General features: G+C 48.9%; 1 protein-coding gene across 1 annotated transcript in view; it reads right to left on the bottom strand.

Annotated features, from left to right (window-relative positions):
• Positions 1-21,524, bottom strand: part of Dock2 (dedicator of cytokinesis 2) — a 407,762-nt gene that overhangs the window by 85,779 nt on the left and 300,459 nt on the right. The window contains exons 28-30 of the mRNA XM_047555786.1: positions 17,312-17,410; positions 14,638-14,732; positions 4,950-5,028 (exon numbers count right to left, since the gene is read on the bottom strand). Of these exons, the coding sequence (XP_047411742.1) occupies positions 4,950-5,028; positions 14,638-14,732; positions 17,312-17,410 (273 nt within the window). The remainder of the gene's footprint in view (positions 1-4,949; positions 5,029-14,637; positions 14,733-17,311; positions 17,411-21,524) is intronic.

Raw genomic sequence — 21,524 nt, 5'->3', positions numbered from 1 at the left:
TTTATAGAACTTCTATACTGTTTTCTATAATGGCTGAACCAATTTTTATTCCCGCCAACAGCACACATGAGAGTTTCCTTTTCTACACATACAGACTCCATTCTAACGGGAGTGAAGTAGTACGTCATTGTTGCTTACATTTGCATTTTCCGTACAGTCAGTGTAATACTAGTTTTCTCATGCTGTTGGCCATCTGCGTGTCTTCTTTGGGAAATGTCTATTTGTGTCTGTTGCCCATTTTTAAGTCGGATTACTTTTTTTCCTTCTTTTTATTCTATTGGGTTGAGTTCTGCATGTATTCTGGATGTTAACACCTTGTCAGGTGTGTGGTTTGCCAATGGTCCCTCTCCTTCTGTAGGCTGTCTCTGCGCTCTGTTGATTTGTCTCCTTTGCTGTGCAGAAGGTTTTCAGTTTGATGAAATACCATTTATTTTTGTTTTTCTTGCCTGTGGGTCTTGTCCAAAATATCCTTGCCCAAACCAATGTCATAAAGCCTTTCCACTGTTTTCTTCTAGCAGTTCAGTTTCAGGTCTTAAATTTCAGTTTTTAATAGGACTTGGATTCTTAAATATCCTGTTCTTCTGCTACAATTATCGTTGTTCTTTCTAGATTTCCCTTAGCTTTTGTTTTTGGGTCAGGTTATGACTGCTTCATCGGATGGTTTAGAGTCTTTACAGCAGAGAGATTGAGGATTTTTGATCCTAAGATATTCCTTCTCAATGGACTTGAATTATTACTGACCCCAAGTTCCCATTTAAAGAACCTGGCCCATGGTGTTACAGAAAGGCACTCCATCTGTCCTCCTCTGTGGTGGGTGGGGGCCCTGCTGCCCTGACCATTATGGGGTAGAAGGTCCAGGTATGGATTCAGTTTAGGTATGTCAAACCAGAGTTTACCTGGGTCGCAACAGCTGAAGTAGGCAGGGCTGGGGAAAGTGTCCCAGGCACGCACCCATCTTCCTGCCTTGTGGAACCGCCCACCACCAGTCTCCAATGAGTCCTTGCAATGCAAGGGACTTTTTCAAGGCACAGATGACAGCTCCCTTGTTGTGTTTCTCCCTCGCCAGCTCCCTTGTTGTGTTTCTCCCTTGCCGTGTTTTTTACCATTATTGGTTACATTTCCATTATAAAGACCAAGGCAACCTTCACTAATGACTGGGAATATTCTGGAAGTTTTTCATTTCACGGCATCTCTAATGCAGACTTGAAAAAGATCCCAAGTTAGGTTGATGCCCAGAAGCGTATCCCAAAATGCTGCCAGGCCCACGCAGGAATGCCCACACCCAGAGCCAAGGACAGAAACGGAACCCAGTACCAATTAGAGAGCTGCCTGTGGCAGAAGCAGTTTTCTCAGATCCTAAGTGTAACCCCTGATTCCAGAGCCAAGAGCTATCCCCACCACAGACAGCCTAGTCCTGCAGCCCATCAGAGTCTCCACCACGGAGTGCTGGTCCTGTAGTCAATCATTTTAACGCTTCCTATTCCAGAGCCAGTGAGACCAGCAAGGGCAGAGTGTGCTCGTGAAGCTAAACTGAGCTGTTTTCTAGAATACAAAGGCAGTCTGACCTAAGCACCTGTGCAAAAGAGTACAGGGAGCTGGGATTTGTAGACAGGCTGGGGCAGAATCCCAGTGGGTCCACTTAGCAGTTAGTGATACAGGTGATGAGTATGGAAATACCCTAAGTCAATGCCCAGTAAGGGTTAATTGCCTTCTCCAATAGCTTGGATGCTGGAAGATAGATTTATATAGCCTTCTGTCAAGACACCATTTTGGGTGGCTATAGCAGAATATTTGAGACTGGGTAATATATAAAGAACTGAAATCTACTTCCCACAGCTCTGGAGACTGTAAAGCACCAGAGAGGGGCTTCCATCTGGGGAGGGCCTTCTAACTGCAAAACCCTCATGACTTAATCACCTCTTAAAAGCCCTACCTCCTGACCTGGTTGCATTGGGTATTAAGTTTCCAGCATAAGAACTTTGGGGGCACATTCAAAATCTAGCAACCATGTTGTGTTCTGCTTTGCTTCTAAACTCCTCAAAGTAATAGCCTGGGCCCTCCACGAAAGCCCCCACTGAGATGAATTCTAAATCCTCTTGGTCTTCTCTGAGCATAACCATGCAAATGGATGTGCACACCAAGGCCCAGCATCCAGAATGGAGCCCAGGAATGCAAAAGATCTTAGCTCCGAGCAGAAAACGCCTTTTATTTTTGTAATTCCCAGGTCTTGTCACCTACAGAGTGGCACCCACAGAGCTTCTTGCTTTCTGCCCTTTGAATCACAAAACCACAGTTCCGGAAAAGATATTAGGGATAATCTCATTGCACCTGCCCCTCCCCTGGACGGCGGCTGCCAAGGCTGGCTGTGCTGTGTGATGGATGCTGCCCCTGCTGATATTAAATGCATAATTAATGAAACGTAAGGAGGAGACAAGGCATGTTCCAGGCAGGGTACAAAGAACAAATCCATTCTTCCATGGTGGGAGGAAGATGGAGGAGAACATAGATAAGGCTGAAAAATGACCTTGTTCTTGGGTGCTTTTCTCTGAATATCTATGGAAGCCTCATTAGGAAGAGAGACATCTTTTATTTTATAAGGCTGGTCACTGCCCTGCTTTACAGAATCTGTGGATGTGCCCGACCCAGGCAATGATGATCCCCAAGACACCTCCCCGCTGTCCTCTTTATCAAGGTCTGACATGAGTTCCCAGGCCAGTCCATCTGTAGTCATCATCATCATCATCAAAGTGATCATAATTATTACTGTCATGAGCTAACATTTATTAGATGGCCACTATGTTCCCAGCACTGTTCTAAGTGTCTTATATGAATTAACTCACCTAAGCCTCAAAAGCATGCAATAAGATAGCCACTCTCAATATCTCGATTTCATGTTGAAGAAACCAAGGCACAAAGAAGTGAAGTAATCTGCCTAAAGTCACACAACTCAGAAGTTCAAACTTCCCTTGTAGGGAACCCCCATTCTCTGGGCATCTGTCATGCGGATTTCTTTTGGAAAAAAAAAATGGATAAAAAAATTAAAAGAATGCATACAGGACTGAGCTGAGCTTCCCTTGGAACTTTCTAAAACCATGGAGAAGAGCTGCAGCCAGGAAAGCAGGTTCCAAGCTGGAAAGCTGGAGCTGCTCACACCCACGGCGAGGAAGAACAAACGAGCTTGCCTTTCCGTGACCCAAGCCCTGGCTCTCCTGTGCCCCAGGCATCTCGTTCCAAGTTGTCCCCCCGCAAAACAGTGGCTTTGTTCACTTCTCTGAACATGCACAAAACTAGAGCCCCCCTGACCGGGCACCTGGCATTTGGAAGTGAGTCAGCCATCTCTCCTGATCCAAAATGACCAAAGTGACAGGTTTCGTTTCCCTGTCAAAGATGTTAATGTTGGCAGGACCTCTCACCTGGACTCTACCAGGCTGCCCCACTGGGTAGTGAGGCCCTGTACCTAGCATGTGGCCCCCGCTAGCTGTGTGGGCACCTACAGCCACCATGGAGCTCTAGGCCCGGCTAGATGTGCCGTGTAACAAGACCATGTCCTCTTAACCTCTGAGTCTTATCCCTGCACCTTAAGACCAAAAACATCATCAGTGGTGGCTGACTTGTAGGGTAGCTATAAGGACTGAGAAAGAGAATGTCCTAAAAGTGTGTCTTCCTGGATCCAGTGTGTAGAAGCCATCAGAAAATGACAGCTCTTACTATCACAATGGTCATTAGTATTCATGTCCTTGACTGAATGCAGGGTAGAGGGACAGAGTCCTAAGACTAACATTCCCCCTTCCAGCCGACCAAGAGGAGAGCCCTCAGGCTCAGCCTGGAATCATCTCCCCAGGCAGACCTACTCTGTGCTGGACCCAGAGGCTGAGCGTATGGGTCTCGGCTCTCATGAAGCTTCCATTTTACCAAAGAAAAGAGAGAAAACACCCACGTAGACAAATAGATGAGAAGAATTATTTCCAGGGACAATGAGTGCTATGAAGAGACCCTGCAGGGCCGGTGGTGATGAGCATCATGGCCGCGAGGTTGTGAGGATCCTCTGAGAGGAGTCAGGCAGGGGAGGCCTCTTTGAGGAGGAAGCATTTGAAAGGAGACTGGTGGGATCTTACCAGTGAATTTTCTCAAGCCCCTTGTCACGTTCCAATGCTGGAAAAGTCTTATGAAACAGGAAGCATAGCTGGTGGTTTTATAGCTACATCTCTGGGACACAGATTAGAGTTCAGGCTTTGCCTGAAGTTGCTTAGCTGTTGAGAGGAGCCCTGAACATCTCAGAGGAGTCTGCGGAAAATACCAAGGCCCCCATCCACTGGATGCAGTGGCTTCTGCTTCCTGAGTCCCCACTACGGGAAATCCTGGGGTCAGAGATTCCCTGGAACGGCCTATTTTTCACACGTCCAGGCATAGGCAGCTTCTGGGCTTCCTGCCAGGCTTTGAAGGAGCAGTTCTTCTTGGGTCTGAACCTGGAGAGGTGCCTCACTCTGTCTGCCCCAGGGACCTACTGTTAGTCCCCCAAATGTCTCAGGGGCCTCAAGTTTTGGTTGATTACTAAAAGAACCAGGAAGCCATAGAGATGTACTTGTGAGCTTTACTGTAACTCATATGTCAGTGTCTGTGGCTAACTGCTTCCAGGCGCCAGGGAATAGAAGTGAATAAAATGTGTTATATTTCTGAAAGGTGGTGCCTGCCTGCTCTGCTGACGGTGAATGCAGATGTCACCCTTAACACCAGGTACGTCATGTGGTTGCATTTGCATATGTGGCTGAATGGGTGACTAGTCAATCAAGCCTTGGTTGTGAAGCCTGAGAATTTGTCTCCCCACCTGCACCTCTCTGTGGACATCCCCAGAGGCACAGGCACAGTCCATGTGCTTTGGGATGTGTGTGACACAGCAATCATCTCCAAGGTGTCAGAGCTATCAGCCACTTGCAGTGCCTCACACTCACCTGGAACTCAAAGTTCGTGTGTTCCAGAAACTTCTGGTTCATGGTTTCTGCAAACTTGTTGATAGCTCTCAGGAAGACCCTGGAAGAGGAGAGAAGGTTACTAGATCATCTGAGCATGCTCCCTCAGACATCCCTCTCCTTTGCACAAAACCAAAATCCCCTCACCCTCCCTTAGGGAGAGGCTGAAAGACCCAATGCTGATTTGCACATGGTGACCAAGGCAGATGACACCTATCAGAGTCAAGACCTGGGGCCACGTTTGCCTTACTGGAACTCAAGAACTGACTATTTGAATTCCTTTTAAAAATCTGCAGGGCCTTATATCTCAGATATTAGAAATTTATGACAGAAAGTTCATGCAATCCAGAAAAGACGCAAAGAAAAACCAACCCCTCCCTAAGCAAACCAATAGCATCCCACCATCGCCCACCATCTAGAGAAATCTGTCATCAACAGTTCAATGAACATAATTTCAAAGGTCTCCTTAGACATATACATATGCATGATATTTTAAGGATATCATTTTGATAAATGGCGTTCCACAATAAATGCTGCTTCACAGTCTGTCTTTTTTATTCAGCTACAAATCGTGCTCTCCTTTCGTGCTAGTGAACGCAGATATACATCATCCTTTTTAATCGCTGAAGAGTGTTCTGCTATGTGATGTGTCACCATTTATTTAATCAGTTTCTTATTGATGGACCTTTGTGCGGTGCCTCAGCTTTTTTTTGCTACAAACAGTGTTCCAACGATCGCTCTTGCATGCACTTCTTGAACCCCTGATAAACCCTTCTTTTCCGGTCTTCTCCTCCACGTCATAAAGCTGGACAAACCCTGCCCACACTTAACACTTTGCTACCTGTTGTCAATTTGCATTAGTCTTGAAGAGTCCTCCTAGCCACCTCCTCCTCTTCTTGCTCCCTGCTGAGCCCGACTGACTAGTCTCACAGCCTCCCGGTCCTCAAGAGTGCTTTGTCCAAAGGGGCCATCACTGACTTCCACGGCCCCCACGACCACAGGACAAGTGGGAACTCTTTCTCTGGCTCCATGATTGGGTCCCCAGCGTCCTTCCTGGGCTCAGTCATCGCCATTACCCAGTGCTTCGGGTTGCTTCCTGAGTACTTGGCTGAGTTCTTCCTGAACAATGCCCGCTCCTTCTCTGCCTGCCCGTCCCACTCTAGATCAAAAGCCTCCCATCGGTCTCCTAAGACTAAGTGACCACACCACCTCCCAAGCTGCGAGGTTACTTCCTACACCCCTCGTCACCGCACTTAACAGTCTAGCTGACTCTGCAGCCCCATCTCCTCTCTTAGACTGGGAGCTGCTTCAGGGCAGGGTCTGCTGCGTCTTTGTCACTGGATTTCCTGGGTCGTTATGGTGCAGATGGTTTGCTTGTCTGCTCAGTAAGGGGCATTGTCTCCCTCATTAGACCGCACTTTCCTGGGGACCTGGGACTCCCTCAGGCACACGGACTCCCTAATCACATGCCCGTGACTCCCAGGTTCACATTTCCATCCCTGGCCTCTCCCATGGGTGCCAGCTTGAATTCCAGCTCTGTGTCCCCCTTGGATGACTAAAAGGCATCACAAATGTGCATGTTCTGAACTAAAGTCTAACACCTGCCCGCCTCACCCTAAGCACTTCTGTCATCTTCTCGTCTAAGGTAAAGACAACTCCTTTCTTACAGTTGCTCAGAAGGGAAAAGAAAATCCCAGCAACTTGACTTTTGGATTTTTCTCAGCACCTACTCTTGGCCTGTCAGCACATCTTCCTAGCATTGCTTTCAGAATCTATCCAGAATTAGTTGGGTACTGTGGCACATGCCTGTTATCACAGCAACTTGGAGGCTGAAGCAGGAGGATCACAAATTCAAGGCTGGCCTCAGCGACTTAGCAAGACTGTCTCAAAATAAGAAATAAAAAAGACCGGGGATGTAGCTTAGGGGTAAAACACCACTGGGTTCAGTCCCCATATCAAGAAATAAAATAAAATAAAATAAAAAGAATATATCCAGAATTCACTATGCCATGTTCCCTCACTGCCACCCAACTGGACCAAGCCACTATTCTTTCTCTCCTGGACTTTTGTAGTAGCCTCCCAACTGTTAGGGAACAGATAGGTGAGGATGGTGGGAACATGAGATTAAGAGAGTAATTCCATAAAAGGGGCCGACTGTGCTGACCCTCACATGCTTTCTTTTCTAAGAAGCAGCCCTGCCTGGCCTAAGTGGACAGATATGTCACATTCCTCAGCAAACTACCTGCTATCTGCAGGGGAAATGTAGGCCTGAGATAATGTCCATGGGAGGAACCCAGGAGACTGTGGTGACCAGATCCTGAAACTCAGGGAGATGAGGATAGTTCCTCCTACCATAAAATCTGTAAGTATGCATGGTTAAGAATCTGATTAGAACTGGTCAGCACGGGCCTCGGTGGCCTAGAGTTGCCATGACAGTGGGAACTCGAAAATCTGATGTCATCCTGCTGTCAATCAAAAGTCAAGAGGTGGACCTGGGCGGAACTCTCTGGAAACTTCTCTGGGATCACCAATAAAACTGGAGTGCAGGAGAGGCCTGTTATCTCTCCGCTCCGAGAGAACCCTCTGTCTCCCTTGAGAGTGTCCCCTTTCGGTTTTCCTATCTCTTCAAGAAACACATGCCTGTTACTCTGAGTGACATGTGTGTAATTTTTCTGACTTGATCACAAGAATTGGGGCTTGAAGGGGGAGGTCTTCACACTGCCTCAGTTTCCCCGGAGGCTCTGTAACACAGCTGCAGTATGCCCGACTCTCCTCTGTGTATCTGTGTTTGTGAAATTTAGGGAGTGGGGAGCAATAACAGCAGCCAGTGAAAATCGCCTGCTCAGTGAGTGATGGTTCAGAGTAAACACCTACCTGGCCTACCTGAGAAACCACGGGAAGCCAAGCAAGGGAATGCTGAGGAGGCCATCCTTGCTGTGGGCAACCACTGAGACTCCATTCTGCTTGGGAGCCTCTAGGAAACGCTATAGAACACATTTGCACATCAGAAGTTCCCCTCCCAGGGGACAAACATACTGGGCTATTCATACCACTAATATTGCTCCTCACTGGCTAAAAGTTCTTCCAGGGCGTTGAATTCCTAGCTAGTCCTAAAGATGGGCTGAGCACTCTATAGCCAGAGATTCCTGGAGATAGAAGCAGGACTTTCTCCAGAGGCCTGGAAAATACCCAGAAAGCCACTGGTATATTGTGGTAGGTGGGGAGTGTGGACAGGTGCCTCTAGCACACTGCCTGTCCAGGGTGCTGGACCAGGTGCTCATGGAACACCTAGAAGTTTGATGAACAGAAAAAGGTAGCGTGCCCTAGAGTCGGGATCACCGAATTTGGAGCACACACACACACACACACAGATGTTATTTCTACTTTTGCCACTTTCTGGCTGTGTAGATTTGGGACGTGTGATACCACCTCTGAGGCCCCAGTTTGCTCGCTGTGAAGCAGCAGTGCTGTCACCTCTTTCACAGGGTCGCTGCAGGGTGTAGGGAGCGAGAGCGTAGGAGCGGTGGGCACAGTGCCTGTGACGGGGGCCCTGGTGGCATCAGAGCCCCTTGGGTGCTTCATTCCGCTTCCAAAGGCAGGGCCAGCAGCACAGTACACAGACAGGAGCAGGAGCAGCCCGGTGGGAGGCAGGCGGGACCACGCAGGGGCAGAAAGAAGAATGCCCAAGTCCAGCCCCCGGCCCCCGTGGGCTGTCAAAAGTGAAACTTCTTCGGTTTTGCTGTTTTGTCATTTGTTAACATGCCTTTGAAACAACATCTATGTTTTCTCCTTAAAGATTAGTTATCTGATTCCCAGATGGAAACGTATTGAGTGGCTGTCATATCATGTGTAAACATTGCAGAATCTGAAATACGATCCCCCAACGAGGGTTTTATACATTCTCAGTAGCAACAAAGCTCTCAGTGATTCCAGGGACTGTCATTATTCGGTTGTCAGCCTGAACCTGTCGCAGGCTCTCCAAGCCGGTCCAGTGACCAGGAACCCATCAACCCTATGCTGAGGGTGGGCGCTGGTCCTTCTCTCCCTCGGGTTCTTTCACAGTCAGAATGTCACTTAACGTTGGTGTCACATGTGCCTTTGGAAAAGTAGGACCTTTCACTCCTCGTTTTTCTTATTTTTAAATAATTTCTCTTAAAGCCTAAGCACTAACAGGGTGAAGTGGGTTGGAATGAAAACACATCAACTCTGCTGTTCTCAATAATGAACTTGAATCACCGAAAACAAAACTCCTTATCAGGCCTCAGCCCGGCACTTCCCGCCCATGGCGCTTGGCGGGTTGTGTCTGAGAAATACCACCAGAACCGTGTTGTGGGCCAGGAGCCTGGCTCTGTGCTCTGCCGGGGCGCTCCCTCCTCTTTCCCCCTCCCCTCTGAGCTCGATATTGCTGCCACCTTGGATCTGTCACTTGAGGTGAGTTTCCCAGGAACCCAGGCAGTACCTGTGGAGTCACCGCCTTCAGAAGGGAGGCCTTTAGGCACCGTGCAGTTTGGCCCACAAGGAAATCTCTGCACTTCTGTCCAACCCCGGAGCTCGCGGATTCACAGTGACAGAGATGAAGGCATCAGTAGTCACCATGCGTCGCCCCTGTGCTAAGTGCTCTGCAGATGCTGCCTCATTTAATTCTACCCAGCCAGGCAGGTGCTCTTGCTCCTCCCACCGAACGGCAGCAGAGAGGACCTTGGAAACATCGGCTCATCTCCCACGTACGTTCACGCAGCAGAACCGGCCACTCCCCTGCCCCCCAAGGCCTTGCAGTTCACAGAAGGAACCACCGGCTCTCGTGAAGCACAGCCTGCCATGGACCAAGTGCTTCTCCCCTTGCCTGCCAGGCCCCGGGGGTCCTTATGCTTTCTTACTGTCACTCCACTGTCCTGCCCACAGCCTATTGGACACCAGGCCCACACCTGCCGTGAGATAGTCTTCCTTGGGCTGCCAGCACCGGAGGGTGGTCTCAGGGGTAGTTCTGCCCAGTGGGAGTACCCGAGCCCACAAATGGAGTAGATGGAATCCTTTCCAGTGGTCCAAAGCAGGAGGACCAGAGAGCATGCCATGAACCTGGGCCCTTGGTGGAAGCCACGAATGGAGGATTCCATCCATGGAAAAGAGCGAGGAGCAGAGAAGTCAGCTGTGAGCAGGCTGAAGCCGGCAGAAAGAGAAGGCAAACCCAGTGCTGCTCTCGCCCAGAACGGCGCTGCACGGGGCGTTGATGCAGCTCCTGGGGTTCCCGGCTTCCTGGTGCCTTCGAATAGAGAGCAAATCCTTGTTACCCAAGCAGCTGAACCCTGCATCCTGTCCCCAGGTCAGCCTCCGTGAAGTCTACACATCGCTCCTTGGAACACAGGAATGGAAGGGGCACAGGAACTCCTGAAGGGGCTGGAGCAAGCGGCCTCCCAGTTGCCACTCTTCTGAGCTCTGACCTTGCCCTCCATGAATCTCAGTTGCTCCTTCCGCCACGGGAGAGGGCCAAATGAGATGCAGGCTACGAAGCCGGTGGCCCAGAGCCTCAGCACGTAGAGGTCCTCGAGGAATGTCAGCTGCTGTTGCTATTCTTAACGGGCCACCGCCTTGTAGCTCTGGAGCAGGAGGATCTGAGGCTGACAACATCCTGATGTGACAACACAGCGTCAACACACACACAGATGCATGATGTGATGAGAGGGAAGCGAGTAGGCCTGCCCCTTCTGCAGAGAATCACCTCGCTGGGCGAGGGCTTTTCTGAATCCCGCTCCTTTCCCGCCGTGGGAAGCTCAGGGGATATGGTTGATTCTACAGATCAAGCTTGAAGATGGAAATGGAAGAGCCAGCGAGCAGGCAGGGTTCGTCCCTCTGAAGGAGGCATTGAGACACCCATTTCCCCAGAGCCTTTAAGCTGCTTCCTTCAACACAGAAACTCCGCCACGATGAGGTTCCAGTCAATCAGCAGATTCCAGCTGGGTGCCCCGCATGGCTTGCCCCAAGTGCCTCTGACAAGTCCTGCATAATTTAGGGTTCCAGTTAGGGATGCAGAAAGCTCCCAGGCTCTGGAAACCAGTAGCCATCTGGACCTCTGGATTAGGTGCGCATGCTGTCAGAAGGAACCATGAAGAGGTCTCGCGCCCTCTCTGGGTGATGTGGATCGGAGGAGGCAGGAACTCCAAGAAGGAGGAAGAGGGAAGGTACTCCTCGCCCTCAGCACACTCAGGGACCACTGGATAACTGCTCTGTGCTACCCCATGCGACTCCCTAAGTCAACTGCTGTGACCCTACCGTATGTCTGTTATGTGCTCAAGACAATATTAGACCTTAAAACACGCCACGGATAAATGCAGACAAGAGCCAGAACAGATCTGCCTCTTTAGTGAAGGTTTGTGAAATGCTGACTGTCTGCAAGCGCTGCTCTTACCACTTCCTACATGCTACTTCACCTCAGTCCCCACGATGTTCCTCTGTGACAGGCTCATTGCTAGTCTTACTTTACAGGGAGGAAAACTGAGTCCAGGGTGGTTAAGTATCTTGCCCAATTGAATGATGGAGACAGGGTTTGAGTTCAGGCAGACAGAAGCTTTGACTTCCTGTGCTGCCTCTGGACACTTTCTGGGGGCCATACCGCCCTGGGCCATATTCCCACTGGTGCTCTTACTGTCTCCCCACTAGACTGGAAGCCCTCTGCCGCCTGGGACCACCGCTTGAACTGATCTGTGTATGCCTCAGAGGCTTGGATGACATTTGTTGGTTGCCTGCACTGAGCAGGAGCTTCAGGGAGTGTGTAGATTCCCAGCACCCCCGAAACACTGGACTATCCAGTCACAGATGAAAGAGGGGAAAAAAGAGGTTCTTAGGACCAGTTTTGTTAATTTACAGCGTTATAAAGAGCTCGATCATTTAAGAATTAAGCACGTCATGTAAATCAGATCCTACTGAATGCTGCATCTCACCAAAGAGAGAAAAAAGTCCTAACAGGAAGCATCTCTTGCAGTAGCCTGTCATTACGCCTGTACACACCAACGGTACGCAGCTGGGGAGACAGTCGGTGTTGGAAAACCCCGCTCCTTCCTGCAGCCAGCAGAAAAGTAAATAATAGATGACTAATACGTGTACATCCGTCGCAAGTGATGAGAGAAAAATTATAAAAACAAGCAAATTATAAAAACACAGATAACAGGGAGAAAAGAGGAGGGGAAGGAGGGAGGAAGACAGGAAAGGAAGGGACAGTGTTCAGACTAACAAGTGAAGCTGGTCTGGCCACAGGAAGGAGCTGGGGTGCTGAAGAAGAGGAGAGGGCAGGGGGCGCCCGTGAGATCCTCCCATCCAGCTGCTCCTTGGCAAGCCCACCCGCTTCCTGGGGCCTCAGGGGCCTGTCCTGCCCTGCACTCGGGCCTGGGGCTCAGTTCCTTATCAGCAACGCAGCACCGAGTAACTACCTCTCTTCTGTGCTGCAGCTCCTCGCCCGTGAAACGCAGATTGAAACAGTTCTACCTCATTGCCAAGACGCTGGGGGTTTAATGGCGAACGCTTGATAAGTGTCAGCTGTTACAAATGGCGCACAACCTGCACAACAGTGAGAAGGTTTCAAGAGGCCTATCCCCATTGTACAGATGGGGAAACCGATGCTTCAAAGGAAGTTCAATGACATCCCCGTAAAGACAAGACAGGTGAGGTGGGGAAACTCAGGGGACTGAAGCTCTGTTCCTCAGTCCAACTTAAAAAAATAAAACAAAACTCAATGCAAGGACAGTAGTAAGCTGGTCCTTAAGAGATACAAATGTTTCTATTCAGGAGACACTTCCACTGTCTCGGGTCCTTAGCCAGTTCTATTCTTATTTCCTAGGCAGCAAGAACCAAGGATCAGAGAATCATCTCTGGATGACTGACTCAAGTCCCTAGCAAGCAGGGTTTCAGGAGGGGCCTTCCTCCAAGGCACTGGCCCACAGATCAGATGACCGTGCAGGCTGCTCGGAGGGGGCCTGTGGGCAAGACCCCAACACCTTACCAACCAGTGGGCAAAACCACAAAGGGCCCCCCTGCAGTGCAGGAGCGGCTGCCCCACAGCTCCAGGTGACTGACAGGTCATTGACGTAGGCCTGGCTACATAATTATGGGGGCTCAGTGCAAAATGAAAATACAAGTGTCCTTGTCCAGAAATTGTTAAGAAGTCCAAGATGACACCAGAGCATTAAACCAAGCACGGAACTCTCCAGAGTGTGAGGCTGTATGCACCTGTCTGTCTCATGCCCACAGGGCTGGGGAGTGACCTGCCTCTGACCCAGCATGTGGCTGGGGCCCAGTTCCCACCAGCACATCAATCCTGCAGAACCCGGATTCTGCACATGCGCGGGCCACGCTCTGACACCTGCTGCAGGGCTGAGCTTCCTCTTCCCAGGGGAAGCAGAGGGTCAGACGGAGAGCTCCTTCCAGACAAACTCCATCTCCGCTCCAGAAGCCCCGGATGTTGGCCCCAGAGCTCAGTGGGCAGGGATGTGCACAGTCACATGGTGGACCACACGGGCACAGGGAGGGCAGGAAGAGCTTCGTAGAGGGCTGAAAGGGCAGGGAGGGAGGCCGGCAGGACTGGAGTCCGCAGGCATGTGAGAGAGAAGTCCTCGGGCTACACCAGTGGAAAACCATGGCTACATAAATGTTCACAGTCTTCTCTCTTTCCCTTCCACCAAAGAATAATCAGCTTCGGCATGTTCGACTTTCCTCTTCCTCCGCCCTTGGGGAATTTTCTCTGCCAGTCAGCACTTGATTTTTGTGACACAGGCAAAATGTAGAGGGCCATGAAACTGGAAGCCAGTGTGAGAGGCAGGGCCTGAGCAAACACAAGGACCTGAAGCAAACACAAGAGCCGAAGGAAGCGAGAGACAGGCGGGAGGGCCCGGAAGGCCCCGTTGAAAGTAATCACGGGCAGGACTGGAGAAAAGGTTCTGAGAGAGATCAGGGGAAACCGCGCCGTGGGAGAGAGATGGGAGCCAGAGGAACGGAGAAGAGAGATCTGGGAAAAGGTGGCTGTTAGGATCTGCATTCCACTGTGGAGACATGATGGTCAACACAGAAATCTTTGACAAGTATTTTTATCTCATGCTGGGCAGGGCCACATGGGGCATGAGCTCTATTTGGGTTCCATCGACAGTCCATAAGATGTTGTTAGCTATGACATGCACGTACAGAGACACACCAGTCACACAGCCCACGGTTCCAGACACAGATTCACCTGTAAAACGCTGGGTCCTAAATCCTCCTCTTTAGAACATCACATGCGCGTATTAAAAGCGCTGACAAGTCTTGCTGCATGGAAACCTGGACGAAGCTGCTTAATCCAACGAAACTGCCCACGCTTCTTTTATCTTATGTCACAGGATACATTTTATTACTTCTAATCAATTTTGAAATAATATAGTTAAAAATGCTTTCCTATGCTTGCCTGTCTAGAGAGTTTAGGGAAGGTTCCAAAGACACAGTCTGGTGTTTTAACTGGGCTTTCAAGGACAGAGAAAGTGAGGGGGACTTCTGAGTAATTCAGGGTGGATGAAAGTTCCTGCCTGGGTTTGAAGGTAGAAAGGATCTGTCAGCACTTTGACTTCTCACCTGGGGGAACCGTCCCCACCTCAGGGCCACCAGTGACCACTACACTGGGCCGTGGGAGGTGGCCTTTGGGAAGCAGGTCACCCACCTGTTCTGAACCATGCTCATGGCCATCCAGTCCACCGGGTACACATTCTTCCCGATGAGGTCCTTGAACATGATGAAGGTCTCCATCAGGAAGTCCTGCCAGAGTGGACAGAGCACAGCCGTCATCCCACTTTGCAGAGAGGAACTGGCTGCAAGTGTCCAGATCCTGTGCGCTCTTAAAATTTTCCCCTTGATTATTTTTTACAGAGACAGAAAGGAAAGTTCTTCATTAAGTCAATTCGCTGAAATTCATTGCCGTGCATTGTAAATGGAAGTGTAAAAGTTGGCTTCCAAGAGGCTGTTTCACAAATAAGTGGAACATGAATATGGAATAAGAAGACAATCTCAAAATAAAGCACTATTAATTCTGTCTTTGAGAATAAAGAAGTAAATGTATTCATTGATGTGGCAATTTTATAAACATCTTCCCAAATATGTATTTGAGAAGTAAATAATCGACACCATATGAATACATCTCAGGTCATTTAGCAAATAAACTATTATTTAAATGAGCATCTAATTAGCAGTGCTGTAAATACAGCTAATTCATCTGTCACACACACACGAGTAGATTAGGGGGAACGCAGATACCAGGACTCTTCTCCTCTCCTTAGAAGAGCTTCAAAGCTACTTCACCACACTCTCATATTTGCAATGGGACAAACTGGGTCTCCATCTTTGCAGAAAACAAATTCAGTACAAATCCAGAGAGCAAAACCCAGAACCTGTGACCTTCTTGAGCTGGCAGTAATAAAACCACATCGCTTGAATGCTTTAGGTGAAGCCCCAAATCCAGAGGGAGCCCCTTCAGAATTCTTTCCGTATTCAGTAGTTTTCAAATCCCTCTAACTGCAGAATTCTTTGTTCAAAGGAAATCTCACCTGGAACCTAATATTTGAAATAGATAAATGTAGATGGGCTCTGTGTGTGTGCGTGTGTGTGCATGTGTGTGTGTCAGAGTGTCAGAGCAGAGTGAGGCTAGGAAGAATATAATTTGAAAATCACTGCTTTAAGATAAATTGCAAAATTCTGGAAATGACACAGGTTCTTTTCCAGCAATGACACAGGTTCTTTTCTCTGCTTCTAGGAAAAATGACCTTAGTGCCTTAGTCCCAGCTTCCACATCAGCAGAAAGGGGCCAGGATTCACCTCCACGGGCTAGCACGATGATTAAGTACACCTGTCCATTGGAGGCTTCCCACAGAGCCTGGAGCTCTGAGAGCTCATTGATGCTGGTGATGATGATGGTGGGGATTGTTATTCACCCTTGATGTCACCTGGGCAAGAGTGACTCTTGTCACAGGCACATTCCCTTCCTATGGGACGGAGAAGGCTTCTGGCTCACAGACATAACGAACGTGGCTTCTGACTGAGAAGATGCATGTGGTGTGAGGGCAGAGCTGAGGTTCCAAGTGGACCTCTGCTGTGTTGGTCCTGTACTGCTGTGAAGTCTTCACCAAGCAGACTGTGGAACTGAAGAACGTGACTCCTAACACCTATGTCACACTGCTGGGAGGAGTAGATGAGCAAGTGCATATGTTCAATACACAGAAATTCCCTTTCCCACTTCCTCTCTGGGAATTGTTCTTTCCATAAAGGATCAAAAATTAGGAATCTGTGTTTCCTATTTCCATGTCCCAAGACATAAAGAACTTGGTAGGGGGCAGTAGAGAAACTTGGGTATTCCTTTTATTTGTTTTTTGAGTATCCAAAAAAGGGTTCCATTTCTTGCCAACCCTACAATGAAGAAGAGAATGCTGGCTCATTTCTCCCCGGGGAAAGGGTAGGGCGGTGACCACCCAGTGATTCCCTGTGGAGGGGCCACTCTCTGAGGGTGGTCCAATCTCAGCACCCTCAGTCTTCCCAGGAGAATGCAGAGCTCCCAGCAGCAGGACTGCTGACCCTGGAAGTGGAGAGAGACCAAGGGCCACACTGTCAGGAAAGTGCTCTGCTCCATCCAGGGACAGGGCAGCACGGGTGGGCCTCTGTCAATGAAGGTATATGCTGCAGAGGCCAAGGCCGAAGGCTGCAGCGATGGTCCTCTAGCAGTGGAGTCCTGAGAGGTTAGAAGAGGCAAGTTCAGGGCTGGGGATGTAGCTTAGTGATAGGGCACTTAAATAGCATCCACTAGCCCCTGGGTTCCATCCTCAGCACAGAAAAAATAAATAAATAAATAAGGGGATGCGGCTCAGGGCAGTTTCCTCTGTGCACTAGCATAACCTAATACTAGCTACCTCTTCCGGACACCCACTAAGTGAGCCATACAGTGCTCCCATCCAAGTGACCTAACCAAGTTATCCTCACTTTACAGATGAGGAAACTTAGGCTTATGAGAGGTTCTCTTGCCCCCGGTCATACAGCTAGCTGATGACAAATCCAGGATTCAAATCCAAGACCGCGTGACTCCAACACTCATGCTCTTAAGCTCCAAGTGTCTGAGATTCACCAGTGTGTATTTATGGAACCGTATCTAGATCACGTGGTAGATGTTGAGACTTGACTCGGACATAGACGGAAGACATGTTCCAGAGGTGAGAGATATAAGAGATGGGGAATCACACACACGTTTATAAACTTACACACATTCAAGACCTGTGGGGCACAAACTCATGAGAACCAAATGCTTGAGGTATCACCCTGCCCACCCGCTTCCATGTCCATTATCTCAGACTCACCACAAGGTCCGAGCTGGTCTGAAAGGTCTCGATGTAGAAGGAATAGTGTTGGTCCCCCATCTGGTTCAGGATGGCCGTCATACACGCCACAAAGTGACTCTGCAAGAAATAAAGAACACCATGAACTAGTGAGAAGGGACCATGAGATTCATCTTTTCTATTTCCTTGACTTTAAACTAGAAAACGCCCAACCTTCCCCAGTAAGTATAAAAGGGCCGTCCAAGGACAGAGAATCTCTCCTCACCGGGTGACCAGGTGAAACTTCCCCATGGGTAAATGTCTCCCTAGAGCTCATTCATTGAAACAGCATTCACTGAACACCTATTATGTCCCTGGGACTGCAGTGCTGCAGATATGAAAATAAGACCCTACACGTGACCTCTCCTGCTGCTTGTACTTTTGGGAAAAGAGCAGTACATGGGCGTTGGGAGATCCAGCCTATCTGGACATCCTGGAGACAGGATCATTTTCTGTTAAATAATTTTACATGGGAAAATCCCAGCTATCTCATCTGTAAAGTGGGAAATCATCCATCCATCCATCCATATCTCCCACCAGAGGAATTATCAAAAGGATCTGAGATCAAAGCAAGTGATTTATTTGCATTCACCAATATGTCACAATGAAACCCATTCTTCTGTATAATTAAAATGCACTAATAAGCAAAAAAGGATCCATTGGGTCCAACAGCACAGCAGCACCTTGGTATACATTAAAGTTCCCTGTAGAGGGACCAGTTACTGAATCATTATGAATTAGCCAGAGAGAGAAGCCAGTAGCTCCTGGGGTAGGATAAGAAATGAAGAGATGGAACCTGCTCTCCATGAGCTGATGGTCTAGTTGGGAAAGCACAATTAAATTCAGGACAGAGGAAGTTCGAGACCTGGATCTGTGGAGCACAGCAAGGGCCAGAAGGATTCAGACACGAGAGAAACCAAGGTGGAGAGCTGGAGGGGTCTGGAAGGATCCCTGGGAGCAGAGGGGCAGGGAACACACCCTTCCACACACCAAAGATAGCAGCTTGGCCTTTCCTGCTTTCTCACTCCGAATGGGGAGAGTCAGTTTTAGGGTGTGTCTTCTACTCATGTCCATATCTACAGGCAATAGGAGGGAGACCTGGTAAAGGAAGTGCTGGCCACTGATCCAGCAGCCTTGAGAAGCCACTCTCAGCTGCCCCTGCACGATCCCCTAGGGGCTGCCATCTTGACTGGAGGGGGGTCCCTCATGGCCCAGCCCAGTGCAGATAACTAGAGATGGACCAGGCTGTCATGCAGGTGTCTCTAGGGACCCCCACTCCAAGAGTCCCTAGAAGTTTTATGTTTGGAAGAGGTAGGTAGGCATGGAAGTTTTATGTTTGAACCAAAATCGCTGCTACCTTTGTTTAAGTTCTTTTGTTAAAAAATGTAACGAACATTAATCCCCTGCCAGAGAGTTTACAATCTTGTTCCAGTGCTGGAGCAGCATCCTCGGTGACCCCGGGAGGCCCCTTTGCATTCCTTCTCAGGAACCCTTTTGGGTAACTGAATGTCTCTTAGGCTGCTATTCACCAAAGTAGCTTCCAGAGACACAGATTGCCATTTGCTTCCGGGTTCTTTTCAATTGAGATAGTCTGTTTCCCTGCCAGCAGGACCGGCTATGCAATCTGTGGGACCCAGAACCAAATAAAAATATAGGGCCCCTGTTTAAAATGATGGAGAATTTCAAAATGCATGCAGCCTTTTAAAGCAAGGGACTCTATGATTAAGCAGGTCATTCACACAGGATGCTAGCCCAGCTGGCCGGTGACCCCCACACTCACCCACCATAAACATTTAGAAAACATGCGGATCTGGCAGAGAGCACGAACCGGGGACTCTCAGGAGTACAGACCAATGACGCTCGGGGACGGGACTGGCAGCCTCTACATGGGCCACACCCCCTCCATGATCTGCAGTGAGATCCTCTCTCCTGCTCAGGCTCCAGCGAGTGGTGAGTTTTGAAATTATTCACCCCTTTCAAACCAGACCGAACATCCCCATCTCTACTAACTTAACCAGGTCCCACTAAGTCAAGAAATGAACTTACTTCCTGTTTATACCTCTGGGCCAGCTGGAAGTGAGCAAGAAGGAATCCTAGGGCTTATAGGTTGTAGAAGTGGGTGCGTGTGCGTGTGCATGTGTGTATGCGCACACAAGCCCCTGCTTCCTCTACTCCCTGTCTCCTCTCCCTTCCTGCAACAATTCCGCCTGTGGCCACTAGAGGGCTGTTCCACACAGTAGCTGCTGTGCAGTTTGTTCGGCTTCTTATTTATTCCTACGTGAGCAGACCCACTACACTTCTTGCATATAAACAGTGAAAATTACAACATAAAGGACTTATTTTTCCTTCTTTTGGAGTTATTCTGCTGCTGGTCAAAGCCTGGCTCGTTGGGCAGGGAAGAGGGACATCTCCTGCAGGTAATCCCACTGCTTCAAGGTAAGAGATGTGGGAAGGTTTTATTTGTGTGTGTGATGGATGATCTTCTAAGAGAAAACGCTGTCGCCTCTTAGTTTACTTCTAAAGCTTTGGTTTAAGCGAGCGCTGGGATTGTGAGCTTGCATGGGTGTGGGGGGGGGTGGGGTGAAAAGCCCACCGTGTCACAAGTGCTAGCTGCCCAAGGCATAGGTCTGGAATGCTTGTTATTGCCAATGGCTTGATTTGAATTTGAAGGGGGGAAAATGCAAAACCCAGACCTGGGAGCTCACTTTGCTTGGCATTACCTTGAAAAGGCTCCCTTGTCTGAAGCCCTGTTTAAGGAAACTTCTCTGCTTCCTTGAAAAGGAAAAAAAAAAAAAAAAAATCAAGGAGCAGGATTGCAGTTCCTATTACAGTGACCATTTCATGAAAGAAACCACTATTGTTTTATTAGGAGTTGGTTAGTATGCTAGAGTTTGTGGATCGATGAAAATTACTTTTACCAGCTTGTTAATTTCTTTGTTCCAACTGCCACGTAGAAAGACCCAGCTGGGTGCCTTTCCTTTCCGTAGGATTTGTAGTGTGATGTGACTGAAGTTTGCACAAGTTACCTGCATTTGGCTGTTAATGAAAACTGACAGTATTTGACTTCCAGCTGGAAGCACCTCGTTTCCATACTGTAGCGTCTAGCCACTTTGGTATCAGACCCCTCAGAAATCACACCAATGCGACCGATCGAAACCTGAAATGGAGCAAGACACCGGTAGCAGGTTTCTGTTCAGAAAAGGCTCTTCTCTGCCATTTGAATTTTAAAAAACCACTATGTCACAATGATAGAGTGATGGAATAACATTATGCTTCTTTGGCATGTTCCCTTTTCCAGTAGTATCTTCACAATGGCAATTCCATCTTGCCCCTCTCCCCTTTTACAAGTTTGAGACCATGTTTCCACATCCACCATGACTTAAAATTTTAGAAGGAAATGGATCAGACTGCATCCGCCCTGGCAATTGAGACAGCCCTAACATTGACATTGCTGAAACTTTATAGCAAAGGAGCTCAAACTCCCAGCCCAAGAGCAACCTAGAAAAGCCTGAATAATACTGTGTGGAGACTGTGGGGGCGGGGACCCAGTAGTCCAGGCTAGCAAGAATCCCTACTTCTCATCCCTGGCAGAGATTCTGAAATCGGCATATATTTACTACCAAGGCATGAGGCAGTCACTCACCCATACCCAAGCAGCATGCCAGGTGCCTGGATAGGAAATTGCTTCCTAAAACGGAATACCAGTGGGACTTGCATATTAAATTCCAGAGAGAAATTGAATCCGAGACTCTGGTGCAAACCAAGCAGAGTCACCTCGCTCCGATCAGGGTTGGTTAAAATGTGGCTAATGAATCACAGCATGAAGAGACACGGTTTGAAACTAGGTCAAACGTGTAAAAATAAGTACAGTCATCACAGGCACTTGGCTGATGAGGGCTCCTTAACACTGCGAGCGGCGGGGCTTATCTGCCATGCAGGACACTCTTCTGCAAGCGCAGGCGATCAATGCTTGTAATTAATTCAGCTCATCAGTCGGTACGTGGGGAGGTCGTGCACACCTGGGAGAGCACTGGAGCTCCGAGGGAAACAGTGGGGGTCTCTTCACTGCATGATGGCAAAAGAGAAGAGAACCCTAACACCGTGTGGCCACAGTTAATTAGCTCAGATGCTGGGCGATTTCGATGTGGATAGTAGCCCTCTCCAAACCCCGGCACTCACTTCTTTGCACAAAAAA

The sequence above is a fragment of the Sciurus carolinensis genome, chromosome 6 (assembly GCF_902686445.1).
Source record: "Sciurus carolinensis chromosome 6, mSciCar1.2, whole genome shotgun sequence".
Lineage (NCBI taxonomy): Eukaryota > Metazoa > Chordata > Mammalia > Rodentia > Sciuridae > Sciurus > Sciurus carolinensis.
Note: the sequence above shows the minus strand (reverse complement) of the source record. Positions and strands in the feature narration are given on the sequence as shown.